The 21,392-nt window shown below is 45.2% G+C and overlaps 1 protein-coding gene across 1 annotated transcript in view; it reads left to right on the top strand.

Moving 5' to 3' along the window:
• The window catches only part of SGK1 (serum/glucocorticoid regulated kinase 1), a 133,447-nt gene extending 115,889 nt beyond the window's left edge, over nt 1-17,558 (top strand). Inside the window, 12 exon segments of the mRNA XM_049788040.1 lie at nt 11,590-11,665; nt 12,256-12,331; nt 12,630-12,734; nt 12,831-12,914; nt 13,101-13,232; nt 13,500-13,612; nt 13,936-14,059; nt 14,748-14,843; nt 15,594-15,599; nt 15,601-15,750; nt 15,865-15,954; nt 16,351-17,558. Of these exon segments, the coding sequence (XP_049643997.1) occupies nt 11,590-11,665; nt 12,256-12,331; nt 12,630-12,734; nt 12,831-12,914; nt 13,101-13,232; nt 13,500-13,612; nt 13,936-14,059; nt 14,748-14,843; nt 15,594-15,599; nt 15,601-15,750; nt 15,865-15,954; nt 16,351-16,518 (1,220 nt within the window). The 3' untranslated portion in view covers nt 16,519-17,558.
• Nucleotides 17,559-21,392: the final 3,834 nt, after the last annotated feature.

The following is a 21,392-nucleotide window of genomic DNA, read 5'->3' as shown; positions in this document are numbered from 1 at the left end:
ATGACTTGGGTTAGGCAATCTAGTATGCCTGGAGCCTGGAGTTAGTCTTATGCCAGAAAACGTCAGGGGTAAGGTCTCCTTGCATTTAGGCCAAGGCTTTTCCTGTCCATGTCCCCCATATTTTGCTGGGCCTATGCAAACAACAATTGCCACCCTAACACTGTTTTTGCTTTACTTCTTTAACTCTTATCCTTAAAAAAGAAAAAAGAAGTAAAGTTTATTAAACCTTCTGCTAGGCCTTTAATGAGTTAACTGGTGATTCAATAATTTTCAAAAATATACTTGCTACTGAACCTTTTCTTTCTCTTCCATCTCGTTCGCTTTTCTATTTTTTTTAATAACTTTGCCTTTGTTGTTCCTGAAACAAATGTATTATGATCAATTGTGTCAACTATGTGATATATTTCCTTTAAATAAATTTTAAAAAAGAAAGAAAAAGACAATAGTTTTGAATATTTCAAGTGATTGTATCTGTCCCATTGTTCTATTTTAAAAACATTAAGACATGATTGGGCCTTAGGAAGAACAAAAACAAGTATAAGCTTACCTTTGCTTTTAGAGAAGTGCTGGTTCATTTTATTAAAACAAACAACACTTAGATCTGGCTTTCCTAGATGTATCAAACTGACATGCTTTACTTGCCTGTTGATTTGTTTGTGGGCCACAATGGGTGGTATTCCAGGTTTACTCGTGACTCTGTGCTCAGGGATCACTCTTAGTCATGCTCTGGAAGGAGGCTATACGCAGTGCTGGAGACTGAACACAAGCCAAGCACCCTATCTACTTCTACTGTACTATCTTTCAAGTTCAACAAGCTATCTTGAGGGCCGGAGACCCTCATAGCATGGAGGTAGGGCATTTGCCTTGCATGTAGAAGGACGGTGGTTCGAATCCGCATTGCATAAGGTCCCCACGAGCCTGCCAGGAGTGATTTCTGAGAGTAGAGCCAGGAGGAACCCCTGAGCTCTGCGGGGGTGTGACCCAAAAACAAAAAACAAACCACCAAAGCTATCTTGAAATATTTCTTGTTTTAACGAGGCTGTAACACAAGGTTTGTAATAAAAAAAAGTACTTCAGGGGCTGGAGCAGTGGTGCTAGCCTAGGGCGTCCCATAGGGTCCCTCCCCCCCATGCCAGGAGCAATTTCTGAGCTCATAGCCAGGAGTAACCCCTGAGCATCAACAGCTGTGGCCCTAAAACAAATTAAACAAAAGCAAAACAAAAATAAAGGTACTTCATCTAGGTCTGAATGATTAAAAATAACAAATAGGGCTTGTGAGAAAATACAGTGGGTAGAGTGTTATCCTTGCATGTGACTAACCCAGATTATATACCCAGTACCCAATGTGATGCCCTGAGAACTTCAAGGAGTGACCCCTAAGCATCACTAGATGTGGCCAAGAAAAAAGAAAAAAGAAAAAAAAGAGAAAAAGACAAGAAACTACACAATCATTTGCAGCTTATTCCTCTTTCCATAACTGGAGGATTAGCTAAATGACCTAGAAAAGGCATCTTGTGTGTTAGCTAGACCTGTTTGGCCTGCTTTCAATAAGTTCACCTTCTCAATAGGCCCATATTTACATTACATATTCCCATCCTCCTTGAGCAATTAAAAACGCCTTTAAGGTTAGCTTTTGGCTTATTCTTTGTTTTATTCACCAATACTTTAACCTCAAATACTTAGTAAACAAGTATTTATTGTGTTGCCATGGCAGTAGGTCTTTGTTAGAGCCCATTGAGCATTGTCTATGGGAAGAGCAGGAGAGGAAGGAATACTTGAGGAAGAAAGTAAGTAGACCTGTTAGATCTTTGATGGACTTATAAACACACTGGCCTATTCTTGACCCAGCAGAATTAGTTAACTATGATCAAGTACTTTACAATCCACACATAATCATAGGATGTATTGTTTTGATTTGCCGGAGACCTTTGTGTGGAATGATGTGTTCTGCTCCTAGAGATCCGTGTAGGGAAGGAGTCAAAAATACTGACAGATGTATTTCCTATGTCAAAATCCAGCTTGATCAAGGAACTTGTTAAATTCTTTTTTTTTTTAATTCTTTATTTCAAATATTTTTCACAATATGCATTAAGTCTTATTATACCTATTATACAGATTAAGGGATTATGGTTTAGAAAATAGTTTCTCTAAAAATCACAAAGGTAAAAGAATCTCAGTCAATTGTGTCCAGCAAAGAACATACCTTTGGCATACTATGGACAGTTCTAAGCTTGCCCATGGGAGGTGACAAATATTAATGTAGCTCACATTCAGAATTGAAACCAAAAGGAAGCTCACTACGCTGCTTTACATTAATATGCCAATCAACCTTCTGCTAGCCACCTGGTCATTGACTTTTTTTCCAGTGCTAGATACTATTACAAACATGACTGTAGTTGGGTTTCAGTCATATAAAGAACACTCACCTTCACCAGTGCAACATTCCCATCACCAATGCCCTAAATCTCCCTCCTCCCCAATCCCTACCTGTATGTGAGACAGGCTTTCTACTTCTCTCATTCATTCACATTGTTATGATAGTTGTCAGTGTAGTTATTTCTCTAACTGCACTCAACACTCTATGTGGTGAGCTTCATATCATGAGCTGGACGTTCCAGCTGTCATCTTTATTGTCTCTGAGAATTATTATAAAAATATCTTTTATTTTTCTTAAAACCCATAGATGAGTATTCTGTGTCTATCTCTCTCCGACTTATTTCACTCAGCATAATAGATTTCATGTAAATCTATGAATAGGAAAATTTCATGACTTTATCTCTTCTGATGGCTGCATAATATTCCATTGTGTATATGTACCAGAGTTTCTTTAGTCATTCGTCTGTCGAAGGGCATCTTCATTGTGTCCAGAGTCTGGCTATTGTAAAAAAGAAATACTGCAATGAATATAGGCTTAGAAAGGATTTTTGAATTGTATTTTTGTGTTCCTAGGGTATATCTCTAGGAATGGTATACCTGGATTATATGGGAGTTTGATTTTCAGGTGGTTTTTTTTTTTTTTTTTTTTTCAGGAATCTCCATATTGTTTTCTATAAAGGCTGGAGTAGATGGAATACCTACCAGCACTAAATAAGAGTTCCTTTCTCACCACATCCCCGCCAGCACTGTTCTTGTTCTTTGTGATGTATGACAGTCTTTGTGATGTGAGATGGTACCACATTGTAGTTTTGATTTGCATCTCCCTGATGATTAGTGATGTGAAGCATTTTTTCATGTGTCTTTTGGCCATTTGTGTTTCTTCTTTGAGGAAGTGTCTGTTCATTTCTTCTCCCCATTTGTTGATGAGGCTACATTTTTTTCTTATTAAGTTCTGTTGGTACCTTATATATTTTCTATATAAGCCCCTTGTCTGATGGGTATTGGTTGAATAGTTTCTCATATTCTGTGGGTGGATTTTGTATCTAAGGCACCATTTCCTTTGAGGTGCAGAAGTTTCTTAGCTTAATATAGTCCCATCTCTTTGTCTCGGTTTCCACTTGTTTGGAGAGTGCTGTTTTCTCCTTGAAGATGCCTTTACTCTCAATGTCATAAAGTGTTTTGTTGTTGGTGGTGGTTTTTGGGTCACACCCGGCAGCACTCAGGGGTTACTCCTGGCTCTATGCTCAGAAATCGCTCCTGGCAGGCTCAGGGGACCATATGGGATGCTGGGATTCGAACCACCGACCTTCTACATGCAAGGCAAACCCTTTACCTTCATGCTATCTCTCCTGCCCCATCATAAAGTGTTTTACCCACGTGTTGCTCTATATACTTTATGGTTTCAGGTCTGATATCAAGGTCTTTATTCCATTTGGATTTGATCTTTGTGTATGGTTTAGATGGGGTTCTGAGTTTGCTATTTTGCAAGTGGCTAACCAGTTGTGCTAATACCACTTGTTGCAGAGACTTTACTTGCTCCATTTTGGATTTCTTGCCCCTTTATTAAAGATTAGTTGATTATATGTCTGGAGAACATTCTCTGAATACTCGTCAATTCCACTGATCTGAGGATCTGTCTTTATTCCAATACCATGCTGCTTTTACAACTATTGCTTTGTAAAACCATTTAAAATTGGGGAAAGTAATGCCTCCCATATTTTTTTCCCAAGAACTGCTTTACCTATCATGGGTGTTTATTGTTCCAAATTAATTTCAGGAGGGTTTGATCCACTTCTTTGAAGAATACCATGGGCATTAAATCTGTACAATGTTCTGGGGAGTATTGCCATTTTATGATGTTAATCCTGACAAACCATGAGCAAGCAGGATGTGTTTCCATTTCCTTGTGTCCTTTCTTATTCTTGGAGCAAGTTTTGTAGTTTTTTGGTATAGGTCCTTATTCTCTTTAGTTAAGTCGATTCCAAGATATTTGAGTTGTTGGGGCACTAGTGTGAATGGGATTGTTTTTTATTGTCCATTTATTCTCTATCATTAATGGTGCATAAGAAGGCCATTGACATTTGCATGTTAATTTTGTCACTTTGCTATACCATTCTTGATTTAAAAAAAAGAGAGCTTCATCAAGATGGGAATGAAAGGAACTTTTCTCAATATAGTCAAAGCCATCTACCACAGTCAATGGCAAATATTATTATCAATGGAGATAAACTAAAATCCTTCCCCTAATATCTGGTACAAGACAAGGTTGTCCTGTCTCACCTTTCCTATTCAACATAGTACTGAATGTACTTGCCATAGCAGTTAGGCAAGAAAAAGATATCAAGGGAATCCAGATAGGTAAGGAAGAAGTCAAGCTCTCACTCTTTGCAGATGACATGATATTATATTTAGAAAACCCTAAAGACTCTGTCAAAAAGCTTCTAGAACCATTGAGTGTTGATGATCAAACATGGGCCTTCTGCATACTAAGCATGTGCTCAATCCATTGAGCTTTTTATCCATCTCTCTATTGTCTTTTGAAGAAGTGATAGATGAGTTATCCATCACATTTTGAATTGAATTTATTTATGAACTGACTTTGGAATGTGTCTTTTTTTTTTCTTTTCTTTTCTTCTTTTTTTTTTTTTTTTTTTTCGGTTTTTTGGGTCACACCCGGCAGCGCTCAGGGGTTACTCCTGACTCTATGCTCAGAAATCGCTCCTGGCAGGCTCGGGGAATCATATGGGATGCTGGGATTCGAACCACCGACCTTCTGCATGCAAGGCAAACGCCTTATTTCCATGCTATCACTCTGGCCCCAGAATGTGTCAATTTTTAAAAGCATGCATAGATAGATTTTTAGGTAGGAGGGACCAGATATGGCCTTTAGTTCTCTTCATTTAATCTATATCTAGATAATGCCCCATCTGTCTTTCACTTGGGAAGTTCATATTTACTACCATATCTCCTGCTTCTAGCTCAACATGCAATAGTTCTTTAAAAAAAAATCAGTTCATGAATGCATAAATGAATTCAAGCCATTCCAGGTACTATACCATATATAGATGTGCCTGTATTGCTTAAACCTCTGTTCTAGACAACATTTAGTTAAATGTCTTCCCCACTAGAATAAAAGTTTCTATTAAGACGGATAACTATATTAATTATGTGTGGTACTCTGACCTTAACCTTTCTAAATATGTTGTATTTTCTTGGGTTTTTTGTTTAGTTTTGTTCTGTTTTGTTTTTTTTGGGTCACACCCGGCATTCCTCAGGGTTTTTTCCTGGCTGTCTGCTCAGAAATAGCTCCTGGCAGGCACGGGGGGCCATATGGGACACCGGGATTCGAACCAACCACCTTTGGTACTGGATAGGCTGCTTGCAAGGCAAATGCCGCTGTGCTATCTCTCCGGGCCCTCTAAATATGCTGTATTTTCTTAATGTGTATTTCCTTTTTTACTCCTGGCTCTATATTCAAGAACTCCTCCTGTTGGGCTCAGGGGAACCATATGAGATACCAGGGACTGAATCCAGGTTGGCCACAAACAAGGCAAGAGCCCTAACTTTGTAAAATACAGACTTCTTAAACACTAACATTAATGAATAGAAGAAAGGAGATATATAGATATAGATAGATACAGTTATATAGTCATATATATAGAGAGAGGATATATATATATATATATATATATACATATATAGAGAGAGATGATATAGATGTAGTGATTGCCGGATGGATGGATGGATGGATGGATGGGTAGATGGATACATGTATGAGTGGAATAAGGGAAGCAGATAAGGAGGAATCCTATCAATCTTCTGTGGCAACAGACAGAGTATTCCTCTGAGGCCTTAGTATTAGTGAGAAGCAGAGTGCAAGGCAACACTTGAGAGTGCAGGGGCATGATACCAGCGTGATGGCAAGTAGAAGAGTCAGAGTCCATTGTAATGTTAATGGATACAGGAAGATGATTTATTTGTCCTAAACACAAGTTTTGCTTCCTAATTATTTTGCCTGCTATCTTCCATACTTAGAAAAAAAATAACAATAATGCCTTAATATTTAGTGGGAAAATGTTAAAGAAAACTACCTAAGTCCTGTATTCTAGACTGCTACATTCTTTTTTTCCTTTTGGTTTTTGGGTCACACCGGCAGTGCTCAGGGTCACTCCTGGCTCTCCGCTCAGAAATCGCTCCTGGCAGGCTCAGGGGACCCTATGGGATGCCAGGATTCAAACCACCGAACTGCATGCAAGGCAAAGGCCTTACCTCCATGCTATCTCTCTGGCCCCAAGTCTGCTACATTATTTAAGAAAGCATCATTGCAAGGTTTTGATGGTATAAATCTTACTTATTCAAACCGGTTTTGGAAAAAGAAAACCTTGCATAAGCAAGGTATATAGTTCTGTGGATTTTAATAACCCTTAACGCTATTATTCAGCATAATGTGTTCTTCTCCTAGTTATCCTTATGCATGCCAATTTTGACAATTATGAATACAGAAGGTAATCATCACTATAAAAGCCTGTGTTCTATAAATAGACATTTATCTAACTGCTATTGTTCGTTACCTATAACAACAATCCTGAACAAACTCATTTGTCGCCGTAATTTTCCGCTTGATGAGGACTGCATGAGAGATGTAGTTGGTGACTAGCTCCCACAAAAATTGGTCCATTGCTCTCATAAACAATACTTAAGTTTTCTGGCATGTGTGTGTGCTTTCTCTGGTATTTCTTCAGGAACTAGATTTTGTAACTACCAAGCATTGAATCAATAACTATGGGAGCCCAAGCCATAGAATTGTTCAGAATTGTTATAAAAATTATGGCATTTGGGGAGATAGAGCAGCAGTAGGGCATTTGCCTTGCATGTAGCGGACCTGGGCTCGATCCCCCCGGCATCCCCTATGATTCCCCAAGCCAAGCGATTTCTGAGCACATAGCCGGGAATAATACCTGAGCGTCACCGAGTATGGCCCAAAAATCAAAAGTAAAATAAAAGTTATGGCATTTTGAGCAATATAAAATAATCGCATTGTCCTGCTAATGGAAAACAATGCATCTAGGGAATGAAAACTAGCACAGATGGCAATTTAACAAGTATTCCCGGGGGGGGGGGTATAGTCAAGTCCTTATAAATACATTCTACTAAGTAGTTCTTCCAACAGACTGAGAAACGTCCAGAATTTGTTTTCTGAATCTTTAAATTAAAAGGAGTTATGTAGTAGCACTGTCAGGTTTTAGTATTTCCCGTTAATAATTTAGTATTTCCAGTTATTTCCGTAGAAACAAACTAGAAGGGCTAAAACAATTTTCTTAGGGATCCAAAACAACTATGCATTGGGGCAAAAGTTTTGTTTGAATGCAAACTTGACATCTCGGACAATCATTTCAGTCCTGATTACCATTTGATTTTCCAAGGTGAGCCATAGTCTGAGACGATCGGCTTGGGGGAGCGGGAATGCAATTAGCCGATATCCTATCAAGTCGTCCATAGGATCTATAACTGCACCAGGTGTCGCGCAGAAATTACCAGGAGCTGATTAAGCCCTGGAGAGGAATGGGGAGAAGGGTGCGTGCTGGCAGGAGCCGGCTTGCAGAGACCGCGAGCGCCCTCTGGGTCGCACGGCAAGTGTCTGGCGCAAGGGTGGCTCCTTGGCCCTGGCGAGCCAGAGTTCCGTCCTCCCCGGGGAGGAAGATCTGGACGGAAAGAGCGACAGGGAGACTGACGACAGGAAGGGAGGCTCATCGCGGCGCCCGTCGCGCCGAAGCTGCCTTCGGCCTGGCGAGCTAGCAGCACACGGCTCCCACCCCCCCTCCCCGACCCTGGCACCCGCCGCCTGTGTCATCTTCCTGTTGGGAAGTCCGAGCCGGCCGCTGGGACGGAGTGGGGGCGCCTGCCCCACCCCTCAGGTATCCGGTTGGAAGAGAAGCCAGCCTCAACCACCGACTTCTCCTTTGCATGACAAATGGAGCAGACCGTCCGTCTCCAGCCGCCGGCCAGCAGGGACTGAGTGAATCACAAGTTGAGTTCTAGGAAAGAAAGAGAAGCAAACAAACAAGCCAAGAGAAAGCTTCTCTTTTGTCCCTAGTGCAAATCAAGGGCGGCCCCTCTTGTCCTTCTCCTTCCACTCGGAGCCCTCTGACTTCCATTCCAGGCTCCTCCTGGAATGCAGGCGCGCCAGCTCCTGGGAGCAAACAGCCCGTGCTTGTGTTTTGGGTGTTTCTGGGCTGATGTGTGAAGATAATCAGTCCAGGTCCATTGCTTGTGTGTCTGGCTGGGGTGTCCTAAACAGGGCTCTGATGACTGTAATTTTCTGGGTGATGTTGCAACGCAGGGAACCAACAACCCAGCGCTGAACTTTGCAGCCTGCTCCCTTCTTCCTGTATGTAAATGGCCTTTATAAAGTGGGGTTTCCACCGCGCCGGGCCGCAGCCTGTGGCGGGTGCTCCCGAGCCACCTTTAGCTCGCACCTCAGCAGGCGCCTCGCAGGTCTTGAGACCCGCCTCCAGCCTGCCTGCCTCCTCCGTGGGGAAGAATGAAAGAGGAGACTCTAAAGTCCCCGTTGAAAGGTTGGTGGGCTTCTATTACTCGCATTTGGATCAAATGCCCAAAACAGATGCTGGGAGCCTGGGAGCTATTTGACTTGAACAAGGCACAAGGCCAGAGAAAGAATGCTTCCTCTAATGTTTTCAGGACACAAAACCTTTCTTAATGTTTACAAGAACATAGGAGCAAAACTCTTGGTAGAATTCGGCATTCCGGGCAGTTTTTCCACATTTTTCTCTTCTGCTGAGGAAACAGTATTATAATAGAGCATGGGTGGAGACTGACATGAACCAAGAATCCTTGCAGGTGGAAGCAGAAATCGGCTAGTCGCTGCGGTTGGGCTTTTCTGAACCTAATTAGGTGAGACTAGCAGGAACAACTTTCCGAAATACCTTGTTGTTTGTGTGTGTGTGTGGGGGGGGGGGCCCATCCAGGAGTGCTCGTGGCTCATTCCTGGCAGGCTGGCTCGAACCCGAGCTGGCTGCCTACGAGGGAAACAGACCCAGCAGCCCTGCTGTCCATCCCCAGGCCCTCAACAGCAAGCCAGTAAGCATTGGTCGAAGTTGAGCAAGGTTTCTTTTCTCAGCCGGTCTGCGGGAGAGACCAGCTGGGTGCTGTGGTAACAGTAAGGATGGACTAAGTTTTAAGGACCTCCAGATCGCATTCTGGGCAGTGAAGCGGTTGTGCAGTTGTGCCGACACCACCATTCCCTGCCCAGCGCCAAAGGAAACCTGTGGCGGGGATTTCTGACTATTGGTGTTCCTAAGAGTCTCAGAGAGGCAGAGAGGTCGAGGCAGGCCAGGGAGCGGGCCAGGCGGGCCTGAGGAAGTCCAGTCCCCTGGGCCAAGCTGCGGCAGCCCTGGCGGGCATCTCTCTCCCAGCTGGTGGCTGGCAGGGGCTTCCCTCTGTCCCTCTGGCTTCTCCTGGAGCTGCGAAGACCAGGGCTAAAGTCTCCAGAGGTGTGTGTGTGTGTGTGTGTGTGTGTGTGTGTGTGTGTGTGTGTGCGTGTGTGTGTGTGTGTGTGTGCTTGCTTGTTTTTTTGTTTGTTTGTCTGAGTTGGGGGCGATGCATCTTGCAAGAAAAACGGAGCAATTAAGTTTGCAAGACTCCTCCAGGACTGAAGCAGTCAAAGCCCTGGACGGAGAGAAGCAAGGAAGGAACGTGGAGGCAAAACTGCCAAGTGTGGGGAGTTTCCACTTGGAAGGGGGCTGCTGAGGAAACCCGGGGCGTAGGAAGAAAGCCGGGTGCGGACGCCGAGCTCCCCTTCCAGGCTCCCTCGGGGGTCATCTTGGGTCGCCCCTGGGCCGGCCTCCGCTCACCTAGCGTGTGCGGCCGAGGGGATCAAAGTGCCCAAGGGGGGCCGGACAGAATGTCCCGGGCGAGGCCCCCGTCCCCGGCTGCAGGGCGCTCTGGGCTTCCTCCGCTGCCGCCCCCCCGCGGGCGCATTCCTGCGGGCCTCCCCCCTTCCTCCGCCTCCTCCGCGCCTCCCCCCTCGGCCCGGCGCGGCGCAGGCACCAGAAAGGCCCCTCGGAAGCCTGCGCCGGGCGGTCGGGGGCGGGCAGGAAGTCGGGCGGCCTCGGCGGGAGCGGCCGCGGCGGCCGGGCAGTCGGCGCCGGGCGGCCATGGGGGAGCTGGCGCAGGGGGCGGCGGCGCGGGCCCGGCTCGAGTCCCTGCTGCGGCCGCGGCCCAAGAAGCGCGCGGAGGCGCCGAAGCGCAGCGAGTCCGTCCTGCTCGGCGGCCTGGGTGAGCTCGCGGCCCGGGGCCGGCGACGCGGGGAGCCGGAGAGGAGCCGGGAGGCGCCCGCGGCCGGCTGGGTGGGGTCGGAGACGCTGGGGCCCCTTCGCGGGAGGCCCGCGCGCGAGGGGGACGAGGGCCGGGTCGGCCCGCCCGGCCCCGCGCCCGGGGGTCCGGGGATCGGGGATCGCGGATCGAGGATCGAGGATCGAGGATCGGGGATCGGGCTCGGCCCCGCGGCCAGACCTGTCAGCGCGGCGGCCGGGGGCGGGGCTGGGGGCGGGCCCTCCAGGCCACGCCCCGCGCCGGCTCGGCCCATCGAAAGGCCCGCGGCGCGCCCGGCCACGCCCCCGAGCCGGCTCGGCCAATGGAAAGCCCCGCGGCGCGCCCGGCCACGCCCCCGCGCCGGCTCCGCGTCTATAAAGCCCGCGGCGCGCGGCAGCCTCCGTGTGGGCCGGTCGGTCGGTCTTGGCGCGCTCGCCGCTTCGCTCCCTCCGTCCCTCCCTCGCGCTCTGTCTGTGCCCTCGGGCGGCTATGACGGTGAAGAGCGAGGCTGCCCGGGGCCCCCTCACGTACTCCAGGATGAGGGGCATGGTGGCCATCCTCATCGGTGAGCGCAGGGGCGAGGGGAACGGCGTCGGCTGGCTCCGGCTCCTCGAGGGCGTTTGTGCGTGTGTGTGCGTGTGTGTGTGTGTGTGTGCGTGTGTGTGTGTGCGCGTGTGTGTGTGTGTGCGTGTGTGTGTGTGCGCGTGTGTGTGCCGGGACCACCAGGCCTCCCTCGAGGCCGTTTGTGCGCGAGAGGCCGCTGAGTGTCCCCCAGGGACCTCGCGGCGAAGCCGTCTAAATAGTTGTCTCTCTCTCTCTCTGTCTCTGTCTCTCTCTCTCTCTCTGTCCCTCTCTGTCTCTGTCTGTCCCCTCCGGCCGCAGCGTTCATGAAGCAGAGGAGGATGGGCCTCAACGACTTCATCCAGAAGATCGCCAGCAGCTCCTACGCGTGCAAGCAGTACGTGGGGCCGGGCCGGGCCGGGGCGAGGCGGGGGGCTCTGGGCAGAACCCGCACCTCCGCGGGAGACCGGACAGCCTCGTCCCGGGGGCCAGGGGCCCTTTGCTGTCCGGGTCCTCGTGGCTTCCTGAAAATGCTCGAGACCATTTGCACTTTCAAATGCTGATTGATCCGGCTCTTAGAGCATAAGAAAGACAGGCACACACACACACACACACACACACACACACACAGACACACACACACACACACACACACACTCTCGGGGTCCTCCTCATTTCTTGCTGAAAATACTTGAGACCATTTGCACATTCAAATGCTGATTGATCCGGCTCTTAGAGCTTAAGAAAGAGAAACACACACACACACACACACACACACACACACACACACACACACACACACACACACACACCTCTTTTTGATGGACCTCGGCTCACTGTTGTTTCTTGGCTCCGTGGAGCCTTCTCTGAAACCTGGGCCAGCCTCGAAATCCCCAGAAAGTGGAACCGGGACTCGGACATCGCTCTCGCTGTGCCCTCTGCTGGCCACCGGGGAGACTAAACCGAATCTTCTTTCCTCCTCAGCAGCCCAGAAGTCCAGTCCATCCTGAAGATCTCGCCGCCGCAGGAACCGGAGCTGATGAACGCCAACCCGTCCCCTCCGGTAAGCAGCCTCCCCGGGTGACAGCCCTGTGGGGGAATCCTGCCGATGAGTCGGTCTGGCTGCGTCGATTCATCAGAAGAGCATTTCTAGAGGCCAAGTGTCTTGTTTGGGTGGGGCGTAACAAGTGACAAAGCTCCCAAGTATCCCCAGTCAGTGAAATATTTCCAACAGCATATTGCACAGTCCTATCTGTCTAGTGCATTTTAGCCGTCGATGACAAATACATTTCATTCGTTTTCTATATTTTACAGTCCTTTGTAAGCTAAGAATTGAAAAAGTCTTTTTTTTTCTCTTCTAGCCAAGTCCTTCTCAACAAATCAACCTTGGCCCATCGTCCAATCCTCATGCTAAACCATCTGATTTTCACTTCTTAAAAGTGATCGGGAAGGGCAGTTTTGGAAAGGTAATTGAAACTCTGACTTTTTTTTATTTCCCTATACTCATGTTATATTGTCCTCCAGTGTGAATAGCTAATGGGGTTTTTTTCCTTGAAATTCAGGTTCTTCTAGCAAGACACAAAGCAGAAGAAGCGTTCTATGCTGTCAAAGTTTTGCAGAAGAAAGCTATCCTGAAAAAGAAAGAGGTAGGCTTTGTACTTCACGGATTGGGGCTGGAACTAGATTTTCATCAAATACTATATATTGCCTGGGGTTTTATAGAGGGCTATTTTTTTATTTGGTTTTTTTTTTTTTTTTTTTTTTTTTGGCGGGGGGATTTTTTTGGTGCCACGTTGAAATTTGTCACTAATGCTTGATTGTCCTTTTTCTAGGAAAAGCATATTATGTCGGAGCGGAATGTTCTGCTGAAGAATGTGAAACACCCTTTCCTGGTGGGACTTCACTTCTCCTTCCAGACTGCTGATAAATTGTACTTTGTCCTCGACTACATTAATGGTGGCGAGGTAAGCACTACAGCGGGGATGAGGCTAACCTTTGCATCTGTAGACTCAACTTTCTTGGTTTTGAGAAGAAAGTTTTTAAGATTTAATGGGGGCAAAGTTACCAGAAGGAACCTGTCCTTTCATTTGCCGTGTTCCACAAATAGTTAAGGGACTATTTAGGGCCTTTTCCTGCCATTGTTCTCTTTGGCTATAGATGTCAAGACTAATCAAAGGTATTGTTAGCCGCCTTTGGCAACTGAAACTAACTGTGGGTTCTGTCTCCTGCAGCTGTTCTACCATCTCCAGAGGGAGCGCTGTTTCCTGGAACCCCGGGCCCGTTTCTATGCTGCAGAAATAGCCAGTGCCTTGGGTTACCTGCACTCCCTGAACATCGTTTATAGGTGAGCCCACAGTTCTGAATGTGTAGGAAACATAACCCTAGCTAGCCTTTGATTGATGGAACCTAAAAATAATTGCATCTTTCCGTAACTCATGCCTAAAGCCAGTTCCCCTGCCTGTGACCTCCCTTAACACCGGCCATGGGGGAACCAGCCAGCCAGGCCTGTGCCAAATCCAGAGTAGATTAGCAGAACAAGGCTTCCTTTTCTATACACGTTACAACCCCTAGGAGTTTAAGATGCATCTAATACCTTTCTAGAGGATTTCTTGCAAAGTGAGATCGGCTTATGTAACTACTTTTTTGTTCTTTTTCTTTTTCTTCCAGAGACTTAAAACCAGAGAATATTTTACTGGATTCCCAGGGACACATTGTCCTTACTGACTTTGGACTCTGCAAAGAGAACATCGAACACAACGGCACAACATCTACCTTCTGTGGCACACCTGAGGTATAGTTCTCTCTTCATTGGGTACCCCCCCCCAAGAGATTCATTTCTGGGGAGCCATACCCAGCAGTGTTCAGGGGTTACTCCTGGCTCTGTGCTCATGCTCTGGGCAGGCTCAGGAAACCATAAGGGGTTACCAGGGATCGAACCAGAGTCCATCCTAGGTTGGCCACATGCAAGGCAAACACCCCACAGCTGTTCTATCTCTCTGGCCCCACCAAGAGATTCTTTTTAAGTACAGAGTGGACTGTGCCAGAGATTTCTTAGCTTCAATTTAGCACCATTTGGTTGCTTAATATGGCATGAAAAATCTCAAGGCCTTATTTTACTCTAAGTTGGGTATATTTTTGGTTTTATTTTGCAAATTCCTTTTTTTTTTAAGTCTTCGGGTCACACCTGGCAGCGCCGGGGTTGCTCCTGGCTCTGTGCTCAGAAGTCGCTTCTGGCAGTCTCAGGGGACCATATGGGATGCCAAGATTTGAACCGGGGTCCATCCTGTGTTGGCCTCATGCAAGGCAAAAGCCTTACCACTGTGCTATCACTACGCCCCCTTTTGAAATTCCTTATCATAAAGGTTTCAAACCTTTATGCCTGTTGGCTTGCCCCATAGCTACCTAATCATCTCCATAAATAGGCCTGGGATTGCCTACTTACATGACTTCTAACTCAGTTTTCTTGCTTTCTCTTTTAGTATCTTGCACCTGAAGTGCTTCATAAGCAGCCTTATGACAGAACAGTGGACTGGTGGTGCCTGGGGGCTGTCTTATATGAGATGCTATATGGCCTGGTGAGTATCTGCTTGAGAATTTTAGAATACTGCCCTGTTTAACGACGCTCCCTGGAATATTTGCTTTACAACTCAAACATAATCTATGCAAACTTACCCCATTGTAGAAGTGGCCATTGTGTCTGGCCCATAAGAGTAGTTTGCCAAATGTTGGAAGGCAAATTAGTAGATTTTCTTTCTGCAAGTTCATATTTGGCTAGATCTTTCCAGATTGTACATCATATGAATGAAAAATAAGATTTAGCAGCATCAACCTCCTGATAAAGGTTGTAGGTAGACACTTAAAAAATCAAAACAGGGCCCAGAGCGGTGGTGCAAGCAGTAAGGCATCTGCTTTGCTAGCCTAGGACGGACTGCGGTTCGATCCCCAGGCATCCCATATGGTCCCCCAAGTCAGGAGCGATTTCTGAGCACTGAGCCAGGAGTAAACCCTGAGCGTCACCGGGTGTGGCCAAACCTCCCCCCAAATCAAAACAGTCAAAGCGATGGGCTGAGAATGTGGGTCTAGCATGGGAGCTTGGCAAGTGCCCGACAGGCCGTAGGTTCAGTCCCTAGCACTGCAACCTAGAGTGCCCACAGCAGTTAAAAAAAAACTCCAAGTACCATTGGGTGATGCCCCCAAAATAAAATGAATAAAAAATATTCCAGGGCAAAGAGACCGTCAAGGGAAAGACTGTCAAATATAGCCAAACATACCACAGTTGTTCTTTTTGTTAATAAATGAATAACAATTTCTCCCCTTTCTTCCAGCCTCCTTTTTTATAGCCGAAATACCGCTGAGATGTATGACAACATTTTGAACAAGCCTCTCCAGCTGAAGCCAAATATCACAAACTCTGCGAGACACCTCCTGGAGGGCCTCCTGCAAAAGGACAGGGCAAAGCGGCTCGGTGCCAAGGACGACTTTGTAAGTCGGCTTTCTCTGTTCTCCTGGGCTCTCGGGTGCAGGCTTGGACCTCAACCTCACTCTCCTTTCAATCCCTCCTCCTCTAAACGTGTACCTCTGGTTTCTTCTCAACAGATGGAGATTAAGAGTCACGTCTTCTTCTCCCTAATTAACTGGGATGATCTCATTAATAAGAAGATTACTCCTCCTTTTAACCCAAATGTGGTAAGTCAAAGTCTCAAGAAGATTCCAGGGAGCAGATCTTGTCAGTCCTAGTTGCACTGGTTGGGGGAGGAGGGTCACAGGGGAAAACTTCCCAAAATGAATCGTTCGTAGACTGCTTAGAGAAAGTCAGTTTTCTACCAAAAGCTCACTTCTCCTTTTTTTAAGAATACAATTATTGGCTCCACAAGGACCAAAAGGCAATGCAAAGCATTGTCTTTATTTTAACTTTGTATGGCCTCAGGATCGTTTGTGTAATGGACAATTAGTATGGTAATTTCCATATTACAGCTGGAGAGAAAGAGTTGAGTGCCAGGATTTAGAGCCTGAAGGAGAATTTCCCTGCCTGTGCCCACAGGAATTCTTGACACTGAACTTGGTTTTCTCTTTCTGCTCTAGAGCGGCCCCAGCGACCTGCGGCACTTTGACCCCGAATTTACCGAAGAGCCAGTTCCCAACTCCATCGGCAGGTCCCCCGACAGCATCCTCCTCACGGCAAGCGTCAAGGAAGCCGCAGAGGCCTTCCTGGGCTTCTCCTACGCACCACCTGTGGACTCTTTCCTCTGAACAGTCTGGGCATGCTTGCAAAGGATTTTTGTGTGGTGTTCAGATGTTTGAGTTAGCATTCTGGTGGAGCTGCCAGCTGCCGGGACATCTTTCAAGAATTTGCACATCCCTGGAAGCTTGCACATCTTGGTGATCTTACTTGCGCGCTGTTTGCTGGAAGCTTTTCGAAGAGCACATCTTCTCAGTGAGCTCGTGGGGTTTCATTTTTAAGTTTTTCCAAGTGGTGCTATCTCTGGAAGGAGCATCCAAGAGCCGCCTTAGACAGATATACAGTGGTTTGGGGAGGAGGAGTTGCTTCTCTGAGAAAGATCTGGAGCTCTGTCTGGGCCCTGATAAAGAAGCTTATTGAAATGTGCCTTTTCTGATGAGATCATGTTAGCTCCAAAGCTTTTCCTCTATTGCAGAGCGTTAGTTTCAGTTCTTTATTTTCCCTGGTGGACTTGCTGCGTGAACAGTGGGAGGAGTACAGGTTGCTGGTCACTGAAGGATTTTGGCATCAGAATCAATGTGACGCTTGCAGGACGCTACAATGTGCGACATTGTTTGTTTCTTCCATATTTGGAAGATAAATTTATGTGTAGACTGTTGTTTCTCTTTTTTGTAAGATAATAGTTAATAATTAAAACTTATTGAAATGGTCTTGCAATGACTTGTATCCAGATGCTTAAAGAAAGCATTGCTGCTACGAATATTTCTATTTTTAGAAAGGGTTTTTATGGACCAATGCCCCAGTTGTCAGTCAAAGTCTGGTGTTTTCATTGTTTAAAATGTCACCTGTAAAATGGGCATTATTTATGGGATTTTTTTTTGCATTCCTGATCATTGTATATATTATATAAAGGAAGTCTGTACATTGGGTTATAACATTAGTATATTTAAACTTACAGACTTAATTTGTAATGTAAACCACCAATTTAACGTACTGTAATTAACATAGGTATAATATGTACAATTCCCCTTCTCCCTACCACACAACTTTTTTTGTGTGTTGATAAACCTATTTTTGTTTGCAATAAAACCTTGAAAAGTATTTACATAAATTGTGTCCTGTGTGTTCTGTGTATTTCAGTTAAGGGGACAATTATGAACCCCTTTAAAATTGGGAACCAAGAAACACTGCAGGCATTTCCAACTCAGTGATTCCAATAACTGGTTTCTCACTCCAGGGGAGTTTAGAGATCATAAAACCAGCTTATATCCCAAGTCTTGTTAGCAGCATTTTATGATGTCAGTCATTCATAATGCATCCAAGCAAACCTGTTCAGTGTACCCATCTTGCAAGGACAGACATGAAGTAATGTTCCTGGTTTTTATTGCCTGCCTGTGATATTGACTGTTCTGACATTAGGGAGTGGTAATGAGAACAGGTAATAAGAGTGCAAACGGAAGGGAATGCCACTACAGAAGGTTGAGAATGTTTATCAGAGTAAATACTTAAAATAATAAACAGCTACTGTAGTAGACCTTTGGGTTTCTGCTGGCCCAGTTAAAGTCTAGAGGAAACTTTGAAACCAAGTTGTCCCCCAGTTGCTGCATCAGCCCAACAGACTGGTTCTAACGTGTAAAAGTCACTTCTAAAGCTCATCCCATTGAAATATTTGTGCAAGAAGAGTTGACAGGATAGTAGATCATCATCTTTTACACATTCATTTCTAGGAAAACTTAAAAACTGGAACTTGGGCTGGAGAGATAGCATGGAGGTAAGGCATTTGCCTTGCATGCAGAAGGATGATGGTTCAAATTCCGGCATTCCATATGGTCCCCCAAGTCTGTCAGGAGCGATTTCTGAGCCAGGAGTAATCAATCCCTGAGCACCGCGAGGTGTGACCTCCCCCCCCCCCCAAAAAAAAAACAAAAACCACAAAAAAAACCCTGGAACTTGTCATTGTTTTAGGACCTCCTCTACCTTCTGCACCCCCCTCCACTAGGACCACTGTTCTTGCAAAGCAATTCTCTTCCCCAAGGGTACTTGTGATCTTTCTCCTTTTTTATCATGGATCAAGGCTCCTTGAGCTCATCTCATCCCACCTATCCAAGATTTTGAAGGAATAAAAGGAGATCATTTAGTTCTTCCTCCTCACAATCTAACGATGAAAGAATGATGGCTTTTAGAAGTTGTGTTGCAAGGACTCCACAGGCATTAGAATTGAATCTTCTGGGTCCAAAGTGATAGCACAGCGGTAGGGCATAAGACTGACCAGGAGGGACCCAGGTTTGATCCCCAGTATCCCATATGGTCCCCAAGCCTGCCAAGAGCGATTTCTGAGTGCAGAGAGTAACCCCTAAGCACTGCTAGGTATGGCCCCAAAATAAAAAAAAAAAAATAAAAAAAGAATTGAATCTCCTAGCAAACCCAAATGCCAAAATATCATGGCCAAAAGAATATAAAATTTCTCCTAAAAATCAATACAACCTCTTGACAGGCGGATATCTTTTTTCTTTCCTCATCATCCTCATTATCAATAACATGTATAAATCCCTCTTTGAATACAGCCAACTAAAATGTCATTTAAATCTGAATACAGTTCTTGCAGCTTCGAAATCAAATTATTGATAATTTAAGATGACAAAACTATAACTTTCTAAGGGTGAAGATAAGATTGACTGGGTTGCAATGAGCCACTAAAGATCCAATCAGCATTGTTTGAGAACTGAAAATCCTAGAGGAATTCCAAAAGTCATCACTAATGAGAGATTAGATCAAATACAGGAGGGTGGGAAAGGAACAAGGCAAGAACAGGGAAGTCCAGAAAGAACAAGGGATCAATTTTAAAAGACAAATATTTACAAAGTAAGGTGGTATCAACTATCATATATGCAGAGGTATCTTTTATCTAAGTGTGGGGCACATCCCAGCCTGCTCTCAGCCTTCAGAGCCTGATGGTTGGGAGAAGGTAAAGCATCCTTTATTGCTTTTGGTTTGCTAAAAAGTGAGTTTGTGGGAATTTATTTTACTAAGATTCTATAAATTAAAATGAATCTCAGAAATCACTGCAAGCATGAGGAACAAGTTAGTGAGTAAATGAGTTTTAAGCTGCTGAGGGAGCCATAACACCTTCCTTAGGTGATAATGTGTAGTTTACTTGTGCGATAAAGAAAATATTAGAAATCCAGAGGCTTCCTGAGGAGTCAGTAGTTGCCTGTATTAGGCTTCCTGAAGGGGTTGCTGCATTTCTTTTCTTTTTTTAGCCATACTCAGTGGTGCTCAGAGATTTTTCCTGTCTCTACACTCAGGAATCACTCCCGGTAATTTCCATATAGCTCAGAGAATTATATGGGATGCCAAGGATCTAACCCAGGTCAGCTGCATACAAAGTGAGTGCCCTGTCTGCTGTATTATTGCTGGTGCTGCAATTTTTTATTTGCCAATTCTCTCTCTAGAGTACAACTTGCATAAACATAATAAATGGGATATTGGCAGAAGGGAAGGTCTCAGCAACCCTAAAAAAGAGTCATAACGCTGCTATAATTTTGAACTAATAGTAGTAATTCACTCAAGTCTTCCCCCTTAACTTCAGTTTCCTCTGGGCTGGGAAAAAATGTAGCCAAATTCAATGTTTTCTTTCTTTTTTTTTTTTAATCTCAGAATGAATTAGGGTACCTGGACAAGAATTCAAAAGTTGGACCACATTTGATCCATGACACTACATGATCCTCTGAGCATCACTGAAATAGCTCTGGTTGCCACCAGCTGGACCAAAGCATAGAACTGCCTGGCCAGGGCTGGAGAGATAGCACGGAGGTAGGCATTTGCCTTGCATGCAGAAGGATGATGGTTCGAATCCCGGTATCCTATATGGTCCCCCGAACCTGCCAGGAGTGATTTCTAAGCGTAGAGCCAGGAGTAACCCTGAGCGCTGCTGGGTGTGACCCAAAAACCAAAAAAAAACAAAAAAAAACAAAACCAAAACCCCCCCAAAAAACTGCCTGGCCTGATTAGCCAAATTTTGGTCAAATAGCCTTAGACTCCCCAAGGGAGTCTAACCACTACCACCCACATCCCCTACATAGTTGGAATTCAAAAAATATTCATTTAATTTTAATCTACTCATGACTTTTCTCATTTTTTCACCTTTACTAGCTTATGGGAGAAAAAAATATTAAAAAGCAGTGAGAAGGCCAGAGCAATAGCTCAGTGGTAGGGCCGAACCGGGACAATCCTGGGTTCTATGGTCCAACTAATCTGCCAGGAATGATTTCTAAGTGCAGTGTCAGGAGTAATTCCTGAGCACCACCAGGTGTGGCCTGAACCCACAAACAAACAAACAGCAGTAAAAAATAATTGGAATCAAAAATGAACTATAGTTTTGATATCCTTGTATCTTAGTCATTTAGATTTCATCAAGGAAGGAAAAAGATGAAAAAGGGAAATAATGGAACAAGTCTTTAGTTATATTGGGAATATGGAGAATGCTATAGCTATATATCCAGAGCATAGATTCAGTAATATTGAAAGCATGAGTTCTAAGCTGAAACCACTGAACTTTAATGCCAAGGCAGGAAGCAGGGGAGATTGGTTGGGGAGTAGAGAATGACAGAGTGCGCACACTGGTGATGGGTTGACACTGATGGTAAGATTGGCCTTGAAATATTATATGCCTAGAATTCAACCAACAATAACTTTGTAAACCATGATTTTTAATTAAATATTTTTAAATGTTTAAGTTTCAATATCACAGAGTAACACCAAGATTCTTTGTGGGGTTATCCATGAACTAAGTGGTCAAAAGAAATGTTCCAGTGATTCTTGGCAAAAGCTGTAAGTATGAGAGAGCACCAGGAGACAGCTACATTTATGACTATACCACCAATGCCACCTGGTAAAGCATTTGGATTGGAGGGGAAAAAAACCAAACCAACAAGGAAGCCATTTG

Source organism: Suncus etruscus, chromosome 15, assembly GCF_024139225.1.
Source record: "Suncus etruscus isolate mSunEtr1 chromosome 15, mSunEtr1.pri.cur, whole genome shotgun sequence".
Lineage (NCBI taxonomy): Eukaryota > Metazoa > Chordata > Mammalia > Eulipotyphla > Soricidae > Suncus > Suncus etruscus.
Note: the sequence above shows the minus strand (reverse complement) of the source record. Positions and strands in the feature narration are given on the sequence as shown.